The 19,555-nt window shown below is 36.9% G+C and overlaps 1 protein-coding gene and 1 long non-coding RNA gene across 2 annotated transcripts; both read left to right on the forward strand.

Moving 5' to 3' along the window:
- The first annotated feature begins 6,106 nt into the window (after positions 1-6,106).
- LOC129263332 (pancreatic lipase-related protein 2-like) lies at positions 6,107-8,404 on the forward strand. Its single transcript, XM_054901243.2, has 3 exons — positions 6,107-6,179; positions 6,957-7,093; positions 8,086-8,404. Exons 1-3 carry the CDS (start codon positions 6,158-6,160, stop codon positions 8,347-8,349), a joined length of 423 nt encoding a protein of 140 aa, XP_054757218.2. The 5' UTR covers positions 6,107-6,157; the 3' UTR covers positions 8,350-8,404.
- An 8,588-nt stretch (positions 8,405-16,992) lies between these two features.
- On the forward strand, positions 16,993-18,940 carry LOC135154413 (uncharacterized). Its single transcript, XR_010293807.1, has 4 exons — positions 16,993-17,147; positions 17,423-17,518; positions 18,266-18,437; positions 18,740-18,940. It is a non-coding gene; the product is annotated as an uncharacterized LOC135154413 (long non-coding RNA).
- The last annotated feature ends 615 nt before the right edge of the window (positions 18,941-19,555 follow it).

The following is a 19,555-nucleotide window of genomic DNA, read 5'->3' on the forward strand; positions in this document are numbered from 1 at the left end:
AAAAATGGCAGAGGTAAAAATGGCAAAGGTAGAAATGGCAGAGGTAAAAATTGCAGAGGTAAAAATGGCAAAGGTAAAAATTGCAAAGGTAAAAATGGCAGAGGTAAAAATGGCATAGGTAAAAATGGCAGAGGTATAATGGCAGAGGTAAAAATGGCTGGGGTGAAAATTACAGAGGTATTATAAAGTTTATTGTAGAAATAGCAGAAAATAAGTAAAATGATAATGGTGGGGGTTTTAGGGAATCCATCAAAGATTTAAAAAGCTATTAGAATTTTACATTTCAACGGTGACGTCATTTGCAAGCAGTTTTTCCCACATATGGTGTAATAAAAAATATCAATGAAATGTCAATTTCTTAAAAAAAAATTAAAATGGCCTTTATTGTACCTTAAGTATATCAACATACAAATCATTTCACATCCGCACCTGAAAGATTATTTTTAGCAATCATGAACCACTGATTAAAATATTGAAAAGTATACATTTTGGTGCATAAAATACGGGGCAGCTGCTAGTATATGACGTCACAGATCAAAAACTAAAACTTCTAATAACTTTCTTAATCTTTGATGGGCTTTCCGCAAACCTTCACCTTCTGCTAATTTAACAGTAAAACATTTGTCAGGGTGAATTTCCTCTTCAAAACAGGTCGATAGAATGATACCTAAGAAACACCTATAAATTAAATCCCTGATTCGCTACACATTTCAATATTCATGCGGTAACCGTTACCATAGAAACTAGGTTAGGAACCCGACATCCACTTGGACTAGGTGCAATGAGGTATTGCTCTGAAAAACTGAACACTAGTTGCTATTATTATATCATTTACATGAAACTAAACCCCTCAAAAAAAGTTTGGAAATCTGAGTTTGGCCATTGGTTTCTCCAAAATCCCAATTTTTGCACAATGCAAATTTGACATCATTCAAAAGATAATTTAATTCTCTTTAAAATGAAACCATGCTTGATGCTTGTTATGATCATGCCATCACGAAAAGAGCAGGATTCAAATATGCTGGATGAAGTCTGGATTGAAAAGCTGCAAAACGAGCAAAAAATGTTCGGAAATCTGAGTCTGGCCATTAATTTCTCCCAACTCCAAATTTTACACAATGCATATTTGATATCATTCGAAAGATCATTTAATTCTCTTTAAATTGATATAGAGACAGTGATTTTCCGTTTCAAAAAATGGTCTTTTCCGTTTCTGAAAATCTGTAATTCCGTTTCAACTTGATCTAAAAATGAAAATTCTGTTTTGTCACTGTAAATGTACACAGCAAAAACCTGAATTCCGTTTTGCAAAGGTTAATTCCATGAATTTTTACATAAAAAGCATAAGAACCAAACGGAATTTCCGTTTTATTTACCAGTAAAACGGAAAATCACTGTCCCTATAATGATACCATGCTTGTTATGATCATGCCATTACGAAAAGAGCAGGATTCAAAAGTGTTGGATTAGGTCTGAATTCAAAAGTTGCAAAACGAGCAGAAATAGTCATGAAGGGTCAATGCAGAACATGATTCTTTTGTCTGTGTCAATAGAGATGAAAATCCATTCAAATCAAGCACCCCTGCCTCTTCATTTTTTATGTTTTGTTGTGGTTTATGTAGTGATGGTTCGTTTGTTTGTTATGTGTTTGCTTGTGCAGTAGGTGTGTTTGATTCCATGTTAATGTTGATGTTAAGGTGCATGAAAACAAAAGAAACCGCTGAGAAACTCACTCATCACTACGGAAGGAATAACAGTGACTTTCAATATTGTGTCATTTTGCAACTTTTGAATTTTGACCTTGCCCCACATTTCAAGGCACTGCACCTCCATGTGAACCATAATGATATCATGTAAAGTATCATTTTAAAGAAAATTAAATGATCTATTCATTCAGTCATTGATATTAATTATTGATATTTACTAAAACCGAGGAGGGATTATCGATCAAAATCAAAAGAAACCGCTGAGAAACTCACTCATCACCACGGAAAAAGAACAGTGACTTTCAATATTGTGTCATTTTGCAACTTTTAATTTTTGACCTTGCCCCACATATCAAGGCACTGCACCTCCTTGTGAACCATAATCATATCATGTAGGGTATCATTTTAAAGAAAAGCCAATGATCTATTCATTGATACTAATTACACATTGATATTTACTAAAACCTAGGAGGGATTATCGATCAGAGTCAGATTTCCAAACTTTTTTTGAGGAGTTTATATACGTATCATATCAATATCTATTCGGATCCATTATGATGTTGAAAAACGAAAAATTGCTTTTATTACAGAACGTTTTGTTATTTTGCTGTTATCCAAGTTATGCCAGTGGTTAAAACAATACCGAACTTGTCTATTTCGGTGTGTTAATGGTAGCGCACATTGGTCTTTACATTAAAATTTGTTGGTTATGTATGGGATGAAGTGCTGTAATACGAACTGGCCAAGATAAATACTTTCTCAATCACTAATTGAAATCATTTTGGCATGAAAATCGTATCAACGATAAAGTATAGACCTAAAATGATGACAAAAAATCCATATAATATCTAATTTGTTCATAATACTCATTTCGTCGAGAGGAGTCCATTCAAGTTCAATAACTATGACTGATAATTAGCCGAAAAGGCTGTTTTTTCCTTGTTGATGTCATGATCTTTACCTCTGCCATTATTACCTCTGCCATTTTTACCTCTGCCATTTTTACCTCTGCCATATTTACCTCTGCCATTTTTACCTCTGCCATTTTTACCTCTGCAATTATTACCTCTGCCATTTTTACCTCTGCCATTTTTACCTCTGCAATTTTTACCTCTGCCATTATTACCTCTGCCATTTTTTACCTCTGCCATTTTTACCTCTGCCATTATTACCTCTGCCATTTTTACCTCTGCCATTTTTACCTCTGCAATTGTTACCTCTGCCATTATTACCTCTGCCATTTTTACCTCTGCCATTTTTACCTCTGCCATTATTACCTCTGCCATTTTTACCCGGCACCGTTGCCCAGGGGGCACTTGACGAGTGGATACCAGTCTAATGCCATTCCGTCTAATAACCTACTAAGACTAAGTGTTAAATTGTGCCAAATAAATGAAAATGTAATGGATTTAGACCAACTGGTTATGAAACGAAATGGTCAGAGACGAAATGGTATTTAGACGAAGTGATGATTGGACCAAATGGTTAATGGGCCAAATGATTGTAAGAAGAAATGTTGATGGACGTAATGGCATCAGACTAAATGAAATTAGACCATGTGGTGAGTGGACTAGTTGGCAGTAGACGAATTGACAATTTACCACCCCGAGCACCCCGGCCTACTTCACAGGGCCACGCGGTCTCTCGATATCAACTTTCACCTACCTTTTAATCATTTTTATCTATATGTAATAGACATGAAATTTAATATCTAGCCTTTCACCATACAAAAATGTATTGTGTTTGCTTTGATTAAAAAATGCGTTTAAGTGCTACTGTGAACCTAGTCTGTTATGTATCGGTATCCTAATAAAAACATCCCGTTCAACGGTACACTTATTGATTGCTTTTTTTAGTGCGTAATTGATTTTTGACTAAATATCTTGCTTAAAATCTGGCCCATTTTCCTCTATTTACAGTTGAAAAATATTACTCTCATGCATGACTCTCGCAAAGCAGATGTTACACTCAAATCCACGATCATCTAAATTTAGTAAGTATCAATCTTCTTTTAATTAAGTGCTTCTTGTCAAACAAGTGAACGAAAAGAGATAGGCCTTCTATTAATCAAGTAATAATTTTGAAATGGGTTGATTGACACTTGAGAATCAATCTCGAAAGTATAAAAAGGAGGGACTGATAAGCATAAATCACCAAGTTCTCTTCCTTGAGTTCTCATCAGCAAGCTACTCATTTACTGCTTGGAAAATCATGATGTTTTCCTCGCTAAATAAAGTCACTGCGTTTGTCGCCATCATCGGCCTCTTTGCTGTGGGTAAGTCTGCGTTACCATTACAAGATTTTGTTTTATTATTCAAACATTCTTAGAAATTTTAAAACCTTTTGTTCTCGTATATGGAACCGTTTAAAATTCTTCAAAGAAGCAGAGAGGAGCTGTACTAAACATTTTTTTTTTGGGGGGGGGGTGTTCTACAAGGTTCTCGATACAACATACTGGGTTCTTGATGATGTAAACATCGTCATCGCTTTTCATCATACATGACTATCTATATTTTTATTTCACACCTGTGTTTTTATTTTGTTTTCTTCTTCTTCATCTTTCAGGTTAGCATATCAGTCATTATTCCATCCATTCTGTTCACTTAATATGATTATGTTAATGTATGTTTTGGTTGTCATATTCTCAAGCCTATTTCCGCAAGTGATTTTATGTTTGATGAAGTATTTTTTCTGATTTATTGTAAAAAAAAAAAATCGTTGTTATATTTGTGTTACCATATTATTATGCAAAAGAAGACTGATAGATCAAATCAAATCGTATCCCCCGTCATACCATGATGTATATGCTCTAAACCAATGTATGTTTTATCCACAATTTTATCTGCCTTCTTCGTTCCAGGTCGTTGTGACGTCATATTCGAAGGGTTTGAACAGTTGGGTGAATTCAAGGTACGGGACTATAGTTGCAATGGCCTGGCACCATCCAACCCAAAGGAAATAGACACTAAATTTTGGTTGTATAACCTTAACACTGACCCAGCGGGCGAGGTAATGTGTATTCTGTTATTTTGTACCAAAAGATGAAGGTTCCGAGGAGATTTCCATTAATTATAATCAGTGTTCCGATTTCTCAATTTGCAAAATAAATTAGAAGAAAGCGGGGGGGGGGGGGGGGCTTTTTTAATGAATAGGGGGCATTTCATGGTATTTCTTCTATAAGACTCATTCAGATGAAGCCACGGTACATGAGCGAAGCTATAGTATATCCATTTTTTTTTAAACAAGTGCACACCTAGTTACCAATAATGCATATCGCATATAGCATTTCCATTTATTTGAAAGCAGGATAAAAGAGCAGATTCAATGCCTTGCTCAAGGGCATAGGTGCCGCGGCCGGGATTGAACCCCGGACTTTCCATGTATAGCCAGGCGCCTTAGACTACTCGGCCACGGCACCTCCATAAGTTCGTTGTATGAAACGATATGCAATATGCAAAAGCTAAGAGTGGGGAGGGAGTAATTTCAGATTGTACTCCAAAATGGAACCAAATGCAGAATAGGAAATCGTATCGTGATGCAATTTTATCAAAATTCAATGCAGATGGTTGACTGGATTGGCAATGAGCCCATATCGCCAAACTACGATCCCAATTTGAAGACGGTGTTCGCATGTCACGGATGGCGAGACAGTTACCAGAAAGACCAATGGCAGGGCATGAAGGATGCACTTCTACAGAGGGTAAGTTAGAATATCTACATGTACATTAAATTTGTAATGCAATGTTGGGCAAGCAAAAAGGATTAAAGATAGCAAATATTGTGTAAAATGAAAGTAATCCGGGATTGAAATTCACCGTGATGATCAGGGGGGGCGTTTCATGAAAGGACTTGTCGGACGTTTTATCCGACAAGTACCATTTTATCCGACAGTTACCATAGTAACAGTACCTCTCAGCCAATCAACATCAGAGAAAGATGTCAGATCTGACAACTTGTCGGATGAAAATGTTGATGAAACACTCCCCAGGGCTACAACATATATATTAAAGTAAAACGCTGTCTAAATTTTAATACAATGCTGTATGAACAATACCGTATGCATTTAATAGTTGTTTAACGGTTTAAACAACCATAGACTATTAAAACTTAAATATTAAAACCTAAATTTTGTTGTTTAAAGTTTGAATTCCACTTGTTAAACGGTTATTGTACGGACAAGTATACAGATATAGGCCGAATAAAAATTATACTAATGATTATGTCGCCAGGAGCCAGTGAACGTTATCTTAGTGGATTGGAGGGGAGGCTCTTCAAGTCTACTATACAATAAATGTCGAGATAACACTAGAGTTGTCGGCAGGGAAATTTCTGCGTTGATCAAGCGATTCGTCAACGAAGCTGGCGCCAATTTAGACAACATTCATGTCGTTGGCCACAGTCTGGGAGCGCACATCGCAGGTTACGCTGGTGAGGATCTCGCCAAAGCTAACATGATACTGGGAAGAATAACAGGTGCAGTACCAAGAAATATATATATGCTATAAATTGTTTAGATTGAAATAGATTTGTGATCAGTCCAAAGTTGGACTGAAGCTTTCATGTTAATAGATCGAATTCAATCTTATTCAATTGATTTTTTTTGTTAGTAACTATAGATAAACCACTATTGTTTCTTAAGAGATTTCGTGAATTTTACGTTATGATGATTACGATATCCGTGAAACGTGACATGCTCTTATCCAGAAACTTGCGTTTTCATTAATACCCTCAAGCTACATGGGTGAATTGCCTTTCTACTCATTTTTGCCTATATAGAGACCAACGCTAAAACACTATAACCACGACCATTGTAATCAATGTTATAGAATTGCGTCCGTATTTCATATTTTTCTTCAATGTCTGCTACACATAGAACTGTACAGGACGTGCAAAAAAAATGTTAATAAATTTTAGAAGTAAACTCTTATTTCCTTTATTTAAATTTCACTTTAACTTTTGCTTGACTCCTTATATTTTGTATTACATATTTATAAGTAGACATGAGTTGTTTCTCTTTTTGACGAAATACTATTTTGTTTTTGTTTATCTGCTTATATTTCTTGTATTGTATATTTGTTTTGTATTATTTTGTACTTCTTGTTTTGAACAAAATATTGGCGAATGCCAGTGACGTTCTAATAAATTCAATTCAATTCATGTCGAGAATGAAATAATGCGACTTGAATAAAAGTGAATAGGCCTAGAATATCAAACGAATGGGTACAAATACATTTTTCTTCTTGTAATTAGGATTAGATCCTGCTGGTCCTCTGTTCGAGAATGAGGAAGCTCCATGTAGGCTGAGTAAAGACGATGCTGGGTTTGTGGATGTGATACACACCGACGGTGACAAAATTATTCTTGGAGGCGCCGGATTGATGCAAGAGGTAACATCATACAACAATGAACTTAGTGGTGAAATTGTAGTTGGTCACTAAATGTCATATGCCTTGCAACGTTTACTCACTTAATCAGGTCGCGGCGCGGCTATCACATTTTGAGTAGCCTACTTTTGTGGAAACGCGTTCGCGTTTTACGCACCGTGACGAGATTACGTGAGTAAACGTTGCAAGCCTTGTCAAAGTCTTTTTTATTTTATTTTTTTTTTTACCGAAAAGTGCTACCGGAAAGTGGTAAAAGGCCGTAACCAGTTGTGAATATTTTTGCCAGTCCCGAAGAGGTTTTCCACGTAAAACTCAATTCATTCACAAATTTTCAATGTATCATTTGTCTAAATTAACAGTACAATAATGCCATCGTGATAAGCTTAGTCCAGACGCTGGCCCTTCGATAATTTTCCCTACACTCACTGCGCTCCATCTACTGAACGCATTTCTTCCTCACTGCACTTACCATGCATCCTTACCCACCGTGATCGCGCGATCCCCAAATTTACACCAGGCGGGCCAGCATCTGGACTAGATCAGATTTGGTCCATCACTTAGGACCGGACATGATGACTCATGCCCCCCCCCCCCCTCATGAAAAGGAGATCGTGGGTTGGATCCACGACGCGATCGAAGCATATCAAAGACTTTAAATATGGGACCTTCTGCCTTCTTGCTAGGCGCTCAGCATTTACAATGGAGAATAATTACATGCTATGTTATGCAAGGCCCACTGCAGGGAAGAACAGCTTGAAGTTGAAGTGGCTACCCTTGCATGCCTGGGTAAATAAGAGTTTTTATTATCATTAAACAATTTTTTTTTGCAAAAAAAAAAACCCAACCTGCTGCGGCTATGGATTTTAACTACATGGATTCTTTGATCATATTACTGGTTTTGTTTCTTCTACAAAGTTTTTATATATTTCAAATAAGAAACATTTATAGAATGTAATTTGGAAATGTATATCGATCCTTCTTTAAAAAATTTGCAGTGCGGGCACCATGACTGGTATCCCTTCGGCGGGAAGGACCAACCAGGATGCCCAACTTTTGACGTCGCTTGCGACCACTCGAAAGCCGTCGAATATTTCATTGACAGCGTGAAAGGCGTCAAAACCTTCCTGGGCGAAAAATTTGCCAATACCGTCAATGATTTGCTCAACCGTCCAGCCAAGTGCTTCATCGATGGGAATTGCCCGGAAATGGGTTACCCTGATCACGACGACGCCGCCATCGAGGGCCACGACTTCATGTAAAGGTCACACGAGACTCCTTGATGTTGGAATGATGAGTTTCAGAACTTGATGGAACCTCGCGGATATAAATTAGGCCTATGTAAAATTGCTTTTCATCAGATGACATTAGAAAATCACCCACTTCGTTTAAATTGGATAAGGATGTCATAATCACATCATTAATATTTTGCTTCTTCATCAAGTGTTGCGATCATCGCGAAAACATCTTGCAGGGGTGTTAAATACATTTTTGGTGTTCTAGGGGACCACATCAAGTATTTTACACCATTGTTTGATTTATGGTTTTAGTTAACACCAATTTGGCTGGTTATTCTGTTTTCCATTTTAACACTGATTTATGTTCATGTTAAAACTTCATGATATATTTTGGCTCATTATGAGGTATCTGATTTATCAGAAAAATACATGTATTTACCTTTCTTTAATGACCTTTGGGGACCATATGGATTTCAAGCGCACTCGCACAGCTAATTTTCTTTCATCGATCATTATAAATCCCTTAAATAAAGACGTCTATCCCAAACAGACTATAAATCACTGGGCTATGAACATTGAAAATTGTAAAATATAAGTCACGTATTTTGATGAATAAAGAGATAAATTGATTTTCTCCTCCATATTGTTCTATCCTGTTGCAATTATTGACTTTGCTCCGACTTTGATAATGTGTATACGTGAGTGCCAAATATATCATTTCATTTACTTTATTTCTGACATGAAGTGAGGCTTTAAGGACTTTCTGGTACATGATTTGAGAAAATCGGGTAGTATCCATAGCACTCTTATACAAAAATTACAACCACATAAGATTGATTCAGAACATAATATGCCAAACCCATCCGAACCCTTACGTAATATTCTATACACAACAAAAAAAGTAAGTCCCCCCTTAATCGAATTGCTGTAACTTTTGAACGGAAATATTTTGAGATATGATATTTCGTAAGTGGTTTTCTACACTCATTAAGCAACTCCTTGGGAAAATGAAATTGATCGGTTGAGTCACGCATGAGTAATTAAATATTGAATTAAAAATGACAATTTTTGAAAGTCACAAGAGTCGTTTTTCAGATTGTGTAAATACAAAGTTGGGCAAACATTTTTTTTAGGTGAAATTTATGGTGTTAATGCTGTTTAACTATCCATCATTTAGCCACTCCACACACAATTTTCATATCGTATGTTTATGGTCGAGTGAGCACAATGTATTGTGACGATAGGGGTTTATGGTAGTATCCTCTACAACTTGTAAGAACATGTTAAAATTTGAAAATGTTGGTGGCTTCCCCGATTATAGGCCCCTCCCCCCATTCTAAAATTCTGGATCCACCACTGATTTGTCCATAAATTCAACTGATCCCGAGAAATTGTTCGGAAAATAATACATTTATGCAGTATAAAGAGTATTCATTCCCAAGTTTTCGAATGTGCTCGCTCAACCATGAAAATGTCAAAATTTCGGAAAGTGTGTGGTGATAGAAATGATGGATGATAAAAACAACAGCGATTAAGTCACATTTGAAACCGAATTTGCCCCCAATATTTACTTTATTACCCTTTAAAATGAGTCTGTGACATTGAAAATAACCCTTTTCCCACTTTGATGCGTGCTCACTCATCCATAAATAAACATATCGATTTCATTTTTGCGCAGAATTCTGCCCATAGGTTGATAAACATTACTGCCAAATGACATTGCTAAAGACAGCCTTGAAAAAAAGTTCCACCACATTGAATAAGGGGTTCCTTATTCTTAAACATATGCACCCATCATGAACACAATGTCTATGAGAGAGGAAGTCCAAATTTTAACAAATGTGATATGAGGGTTTGTTTCATGGACGGTTTTTGTTACTTCTGCCAACAGTTATTTCATGAAACTTCGCACATGGCTTCAGAGTAACACTATCCAAAAGGTGCGCACACCAAAATAACCATTCGATACGGCACACAGTGGGGCCAAGGCCTTGAACTTTCTTCTCATTTGCATAATTTTCGAATATTGTCTGCTCACTGATGTATTAGACATCGGGAATTTCATAAAAATCAAATCAAATGAACTATGCAAGGATGTTTGTGACAGATATCCATGGTTAGCAATTGCATTTTTTCCAATAACGTAAAAAAGAGCTAATCACATTCCACATGTTCATTCAAGCGTGAATATTTATTTAAACGCGTTTGAATCATTGAAGCATGTTAACTGGTCATGAACATCACGAAAAAGTTGAGAAAAGATCATTTTCAGTTACCAAAATTAAACAATACTTACCTATGGTATTTGAAAATCGTATTTTTGTTTTCAATAAATGTTCCTTGAACCGTGAAATTATGAATATTGTTGAATACTCTTCCCAAAAATAATTGTCATCGTATTCGATCATTTTTATCGATAGAAATGTGTGAAAAATCAATCTATAGCAAATTTGGACTTGTGTTTATTCAACCGTGAAATTTAGCCAAATAAGTTTTATCGTCTTTTAGAAAGTACCTTTTACAAGCCTTCTGACTATTTTTCATGATGAGAATGTGGACTTCGTTCCAAAGAAGTGGAATCAAAGTCATGATATTTGGCTTGTGACTTTTGAAAAGTGACATTTTTGCCTTCTGGCGGTGCTCACTGAAGCATGACGTAAAATACGTCCATAACATTTACTCAGAGGGTAGCTTATAAAATTACCTACACGCTCATGTAAAAATATATTAAAAACTCGCATTGGTTCGAAAATTATTGATGTTTGTTTAAGGGGGGACTTACTTTTTTTGTTGTGTATATTTTGCGAGAGAGGGGAGAAAAATAGAAAGGGAAGAGAAGGAAAGAGAATAGTGAGGGAGAGAGAAAGGGATGGAAAGGGAGCGGGAAAGTAAAGGAAGAAATGCAGAAAGATTCCAAAATTGAGACAATGTGAGATAGGAAGACAAAGATAAAGTGTGTATGTGTGGGTGCGTTTGTGTGAGAGAGAAATGATTCGCATTCAGAGATAGATAGAGAATAACAAGTGGAACGCCTCTGGCAGTCTCGCCTGCATTACGCGATTTAATATAGCAGCAGTGCTAACTTTGAAAACTACAATAAAATAATCATTCACAAAAACACCATTCATATAATGACATAATACCACGTTCATTGACCATAAATGACATTTGAACGGTGACTTAAGACTTGTCAACTACACCCATGTCCACATTTCATTCACTCTATCCATAAACTTTCAAAGTTATAATGGCAATTCAACAATTACCCCAACATAGCCTAAGTTTATTGACCTTAACTGACCTTTGACCTTGGTTTTGTGACCTAAAACTCACAGGGGATGTTCAGTGATACTTGATTACTCTTATATTCCAAGTTTTATGGACTAGATCTATAAACTTTCAGAGTTAGGATGGTAATTCAACAAGTACCCCCAACATGGCCAAAGTTCATTGACCTTTAATGACCTTTGACCATGGTCATGTGACCTGAAACTCGCACAGGATATTCAGTGGTACTTGATTAACCTAATGTCCAAGTTTCATGAACTAGATCCATAAATTTTCAAAGTTATGAAGGTAATTCAACAAATACCCCCAACTTGGCAAAAGTTCATTGACCCTAAATGACCTTTGACCTCGGTCATGTGACCTGAAACTCGAGCAGGATGTTCACTAATACTTGATTAACCTTATGCCCAAGTTTCATGAACTAGGTTCATATACTTTCTAAGTTATGATGTCATTTAAAAAACTAACCTTCGGTTAAGATTTTGAAAATAATTCTCCCAACATGGTCTAAGTTCATTGACCCTAAATGACCTTTGACCTTGGTCATGTGACCTGAAACTCAGGTAGGATGTTGAGTAATACTTGAATATCCTTATGGCCAAGTTTCATGAACTAGGTCCATATACTTTCTAAGTTATGATGTCATTTCAAAAACTTAACCTTAGGTTAAGATTTGATGTTGACGCCGCCGCCGCCGCAGCCGTCGCCGTCGGAAAAGCGGCGCCTATAGTCTCATTCTGCTATGCAGGCGAGACAAAAATGGATTCGCAACGTGACGGCCATCTTTTTAAACGAATTTTATCAAAATTCACATAATGTTATGTTAATTCTGTGAGTTACTTAATGACATTGCAAGATGAATTCTTTTTATGAAAATTCTTTATATATCTTAAATATAATGTTTCGCATGATAAATAATTCTTTGGTAAAATGTTAGGTATATAGTATTATCAGTAAACATGGTGAATATTTCTTGGAAAGGGTCCTATGTATGTTCTTAATTTCAATTGATCACAAATCATCTTATTTGCTGTTTTTTGTGAAAAAATACCAAGATACTGTATCTTTTTTGTTCTAGAATCTAATTTTCTCGAAATTGTCCAAAGTGTTATCATTTTGCAGGGAATTTAACTTCTTTTCTTGTGATATCAAATGCATTTCAATAAAATAGATAACCTTAAACCTGTAGGATTCTTTATGAATAATAATAGAAAATACAATCGAAAGGGGACCTTTTTAGAGGCCATCTTGCACTTGGCGTCTCTTAAATGAATTTTTCTTCCGGTTCACCTCGTGAATCGTGTTAATGATTTCAGATAAGAAGTAATTAACATGAATAAGCATGGTATTCAAATGTGCGCAGAGTGGTATTAAATCCCTCTTCCTATATGGTTGCCGTCCACTTATTAGGTACAAAAAATGCAAATATATTTTTCTGATTCAAATACCAGTGTATCGAATATGTCAGCTGTGCAAAGCCTTCACCCATAAGGGGTCTGAATGTACAGTCTACAATGAATTTTATACTGAGGACCCTTGAAAGGCAACATTTAAATATATGTCCACACCAGAGAAGTGTTAAACAACACCAGTTTCGTTTTGGTCTTACACTAGATAGGTGTTTATACAACACCAATTAGTATTAAAACAGCATCGGTTTGATTCCAAACTGGTGTTGTTTCAATACTTCTCTGGTGTGGACATATATACATGTAGATTCCGGGCTGGTGTTAAATCAACGCCGGAGTTTTTGCAGTGTAGTCTTTAGTGAAAACCAAATTGTTAGTCAAACTTCCAATCAGGGACTGTGACTGCACACTAGTATCGAATCGTGAAGATCAGCCATTCAGGATTCAGAAAATAAAGAAGTTTTTGCCTTGCGACGCTCGTCGGATTCAAGAACACAGTAAATGTATTGAAAATGCACGTCAAAGTGACAATGAACAGCTGGAAGGTCTTTGTCGAAGATTGGTGAACCGGAACAGGAGATTCGTCCTAAGTTTTTGAGCTGACGAATACTTTTTGTTATACATTGTCATGGAGGGCATTGACAATATATTTTTTATGTTTGAATCTGTCGTGCGTCATGGAGCGCACTGCAAAAACACCGGTAAGTGTTAATTGAACACCGGCCCGGTATCTATATCGGAATACACCAGAAAAGTGTTGAAACAACACCATTTTAAAATCAAACCGATATTTGTTTTAACACTCATTGGTGTTGCTTAAATTTCTATCTGGTGTTAGCCTAACGCCAAACCAGAGTTGTTTCAACACCTCTATGGTGTTTTCCGATATTGATACCAGGCTGGTGTAAATCAACACCGGCGTTTTTGCAGTGGAAAACCCCCCTATTAAGACCAGCGAACCCTATACTACTGCAGACGGACAGAGACTGTTGCGTTATTTCCAATAAGTTAGATACCATTGGTTTTGTTGGAGTCCTTTTGTGACCGTCCTGTAGCACTACCGTTCGTCGTTCAACAGTTAAAATTGATATCTGAGATGACCTCGGCCTGCATCACGGGTGTTTGTCACAAGTTTCAATCCTGATGAGAAACCGACACGAAAAGAATAAAAGCAGAATAAACATGATCGTATTTACATCTACGTCGATGCACCCAAGGTTCATTAGTTTCACAGCTATGATTCAATATATGATAATATTTCTGAAATAATAGCCGACATATTCAGGTTTTCGTGAGGTGATTAACTCTGCAGTATAGAAAGACCTATTCTAAAACAGACGTACTGGGAATTGGATATTCATGCTTGTCCAAAGAGGGCCCGTCTTTCAAAGAGCTGAGATAAATTCAAATTGTACGCAGCAAAAGATTGATTTAAAATTTCTAGAAAAGAAGATAATAAATTTGATGAATCTTAACTTCAACCGATGAAACCATCTTTGTAAGAAAAAGTCACTGCTTAAAGATTTATACAGGACTTGACGTATACACAGGGATATACGAGAAGAAAGTTATAGGCGTCTATATAGCTATAACTAATTTTCGGTTGTAATTGATCTTGAGGTGCCAGAAATATCACGACTAAAGAAATTCTGCCGGGAGGTCATTGCATGCGGTATGTGATGAGATTCATGCGATGGGATAGAGAAGGAAATAACGTGAAGGAATGGATACCAATAGTGTTCATCGTTTCTTGCTGTGGGTTCTTTGGATTTTGGTTTCGACATCACTGGTCGACGGGCAGACAGAAGGTAAGTGTTATTCCGTATTCAGACTGTCCCCCGTCACCCGGGGGAAGGGGGAGAGAAATCTTATCTCTTTACGACCAACCGTCCATACATATTGTAAGACTGCGAACTGCACTGCAAACTGTTTAATTTGTATAGGGTGATCGTTTACGGACTCCCTCTATGGCGCGTGCGATGAAGATGGGAGGCTGCGTGAAGGTGTATGTGCGAGGGTGTGTGTGTTTGGGGGGGGGGGGGGGGTCATATTCATGACAAAATGATACCTGGTGGGTGTTTCATAAAGCTGTTCGTAAGTTAAGAGCGACTTTAAGAACGACTGGTGATCCTTTCTTGTGGTAAATGGTATATTGAATTGGCGATGGTTAAGCGCGTGAAAAGGGTTCACCAGTCGTTCTTAAAGTCGCTCTTAACTTACGAACAGCTTTATGAAACGGCCCCCGGATATAAATACATGTATGAATAAGAAAACAAAACATAATTAAATACATAACATGTACATGGATAGTGAGTCCTGGCCCGCCTAAGATATGCTGTCCTTATAATCTCAGCATGCTCGAGGTATCTGAACTCAAAGTCCTACGTATTTGATTCTAGATATGAACTAATGTTAGTCAATCATTCCTGGATCCTACCTAACCTACCTGAAAATGAATATCTCTTTTTGCTGTCTCAATTTCTCTGTTTTCTTGTCATTCTCTTTTTTTTTCCGGTTATTTCTTTTTGGCTTCTTTATAATTCTCCCCTTCTGGTTATCCTCCTCATCATTTGCTCTTCCTCACTTTCCTAAATATGAGAAATTGTATGTACATATAAGCAGGACAGTCAACCAGTGTAAAGCTATGATATGACTTTGTCCACTCTTTGCTCTTTCATCTATGGTGAAATTAGGCTTGGTGATCCTAGTCTTTTTACTCCTCATCTCGTGGGCCAATGATACATTCCAACACTAATATCTTGCCCAAATTATTGATTAATATATTTTTTGTTTACTTTTCCACCAAATTCGTTTTGAAATCGAAATCCATTTTTCTACTTAGCCAATATAGGACCTAAAAATGCTTGAAATTTGTAATGTTGACATGGTTGAGATGTCTATTGTATACGGAAATCATAAATCAATTTGTTGATGTTTTCGTCAAAATTGAGGCACTTAAAGATTATTTTTGCATGTTCATAGTGCATGCTGTGTGATCATCAACACATCATTTTTTTTCCAGCAAACAAATTACATTATGAAAATGATACATGGTATATACTTTATCCCCGTCGCCTTATACGCTTACAACATGGAAAAGTCGTCCTCATTTCACTTCGCATAATTTCACAAGTTTGAACCTTACACTTTTGCAGTTATTTGGTAAATAACCTAGGCGACCTTCTCAGATGTGACAGCCTGATTGTCTACTTTGCACTCGTTACCTAGTTGGTGTATGTATTGCAGTAGAGACGATTATCCGGGTGATATGAAAAAAAAAATGATAATAAAGTTTCTTGATTACAATATAATTATGTTCTTTGACAGTTTGCAGATGAACGCTTTATTGGATGCTTCAGGGATAACGCAGGAGATCGGGTTTTACCGGTTCGTATTAGCCAGAAAATACTTAGGGCAAACAATTTCACAGTCAACAAATGCATTGATCAGTGCATTGTATTAAGCATGACATACGCCGGAGTGATTTACCAAGCTGAATGCTACCGCATACATTCGTAATTCCGACGCTTCGTAATTCCGAAGGTTCGTATTTCCGAAGGTTCGTAATTCCGAAGGTTCGTAATTCCGAAGGATCGTTAATACGAAAACGAAATAAGGTTCGTAATTCCGAAGGTTCGTTAGTCCGAAATAGAATTGAGGTTCGTAATTCCGAAGATTCGTTAATCCGAAAACAAAATAAGGTTCGTTACGAAATTACGAACGTTCGGAACATCGAACTTTATTTTGTTTTCGGATTAAAGCACCTTCGGAACAACGAACCTTATTTCTTTTTCGGATTAACGAACCTTCGAAACAACGAATCTTATTTTGTTTTCGGATTATCGAACCTTCGGAATAACGAACCGTCGGAATAACGCCACAAATGTTCGGATTAACGAACCCTTTTTCGTTTTCGGATTAACGAACATCGAGGTATAGGCAATTTACGTGGTTCGGAATTACGAATTTTCGGAAATACGAAGTGTAACCAATGCTACTGTGGATACGCCATTACAGACTACGATCGCCACGGCAATCTGCCTCTAGATGACTGCAGAGTGTTCAGATGTCCTGGAAACCAGGATGAATATTGTGGTGGATATGATGCACTTCTTGTGTACAATAGTAAGTTAGTCAATACTCATTTTGTAATTGTTCTGCTCGTTAAAACACCTTTACTATTAATATTATTGGTATGACTATCATTATTATTATTATTATTATCGCTAGTATTGTTAATATTATCATTATTATATCATCATTATTATTGTTTTTATTATTAGACCTATTATTATTATTACTTATTCTCTTAGGCAAATAAATCATAGAACAATTTAATAATTGGATGTATAAGTAGGGATAAAAGTTGACTGTCCGAATCTATGGTGATTTCTTTTCAGTAACAGTGATGACGACATCACAAAAAACGTCTACGGAGTTATCATCCACTTCATCTGGCTCGTCTACTCTAAGAACACCTATTACAAATTCAACAGGTAACAAATGTACATGTAATAAAGGTGACCAACATGACTAAATGACATATGAATAGCTTTGTGCGGCGGGCCCATGATCTTTGGCAGCAGCAACCCTAAATGAATGAAAAATTAAATGAAATTTAAATGAAACTTACACGATTTTTACCCTCTTTTGGTTTGTTTTGTCTATTATCTATTTCTTGTTGTTTTTTGCAAGGAAATTATTCACACCTTGCCACTCTCTTCCCGGTGCCAAAAGAGATGGCGCCACAAAAATTAATGAATAGTGGGAAAATGAAGCATTAATATAAAGGAAAAGGAAGCAATATTGAGAAGGGTTATGTGATAAAGTACTAATTTTCGTGACTTTTGCAATAAGAACAAAAAAAAAACCTTGAAAAATAAACCTGTGGCGTTCTTGATGAAAATAATAAAACCAGTTTGAAATAGGAAGTTCAATATTAAACCTGAATAACTTGATGTCAAATTTTTTTCAAGTTCATTTCGAATTTATCTTGAAATTTATCATGTCGATTTTAATTACACACATTCTTTTTAGACCCCCCCTTTCTTTGTTCATATGAATCTGGAAAAATTAATTATCTCACCCAACTATAAACAGTTATAAACCTATGATAGCTCACTTTGAACTCTATATTATTCAATTCAAATATCATTGTAGGTGCAGTATAAAGCATGACCAGTGGCAGCTTTCATTCAAATCAATATTCAAACTTTGACATGTGAATGCATTTTATCATTCAGACATGCTACACGGGGGAGGAACTCCTCGACATTCACGGAATCGAACACGAAGCTAGTATCACGGAGTCCCAGTACGCAGCCCTGTGTCCATCCCTAGTCCAGCAGATCCTCTCCGGTTCCTGCAGCAGTGATGAACATAATGACCCAACTGATGCGATTACAAACGCCGAGAGTACGTGATATCAACAATTATAATTATAAAAACAAAAGATATTATTAAAATACTGTAGTACTGTCGATGATAATGATGATTACGATGATGATGACGATATTGATGACGATGGTGAAGATGATGACGATGATGTGATGATGACGATGATGATGAAGATGGTGATAACGATGATGTTGATGATGATGATGATGATGATGATAATAATGATGATGATCAGTGCTAAAAGTAATAGTACTATCCGGTGTCTGCAACATTGATGAACACACCTTTCAACCTTGTCCTTATTGTGTGTTCTTTTTTAGTTTGGGGCTATGGTAACCTGGTCGTCCTCATCATCAGTCTCCTCGCTGTTTTCGGGGCTATTTTTGTTCCATGCATGTCCGGTTTCGTGTACGAGGCTGTTATTCAGACAATGATGGCGCTCGCCGTAGCAACGTTGACAGGGGATGCCTTGTTACATCTAATACCGCAGGTAACCATTCTCTCAATATAATGCAAAGGAGCTTGGGGGTGTTTCACAGAGATTTAAGTATGACTTAGATTCGCACTTAAATGTGTAGTTGCATGCGGTATAAAAGGCATGACCGCATTGGTCAGATCATGCCAAGAGGACGCGCACTACTGCGATTTCATCAATAAGATCGCACGTTGCATATCATGCACGCGTCGGTATTTAGGTACGACTCTAAGTCATATTCAAATATTTTTGAAACACCCCCAGATCTGGGGGGCGTTTCATGAAAGGACTTGTCGGACGTTTTATCCGACAAGTCCCATTTTATCCGACAGTTACCATAGGAACAGTGCCTCTCAGCCAATCAAAATCATGGAAAGATGTCAGATCTGACAACTTGTCGGATGAAAATATTGATGAAACGCTCCCCAGGTCCCTATTCACACTCTTCCCGGGGTGATACAAGGGATTGACCAATTCCTTTGGCGTGAATTGTGCATTATTGTAGAGTGCATTGTGGCATCTGGAAACAACTGAGCATCTTTTGATACACTTTCGCATCCTACTCTTTGGAAAAATTTGTGATGCCGAAAAAATGTCCCTGCCGGGAATCGAACCCGGGCCCCCAGCTTTGAGCGCCGGTGCCTTAACCACTACACCACAG

Source organism: Lytechinus pictus, chromosome 6, assembly GCF_037042905.1.
Source record: "Lytechinus pictus isolate F3 Inbred chromosome 6, Lp3.0, whole genome shotgun sequence".
In the NCBI taxonomy this organism is placed as follows: domain Eukaryota; kingdom Metazoa; phylum Echinodermata; class Echinoidea; order Temnopleuroida; family Toxopneustidae; genus Lytechinus; species Lytechinus pictus.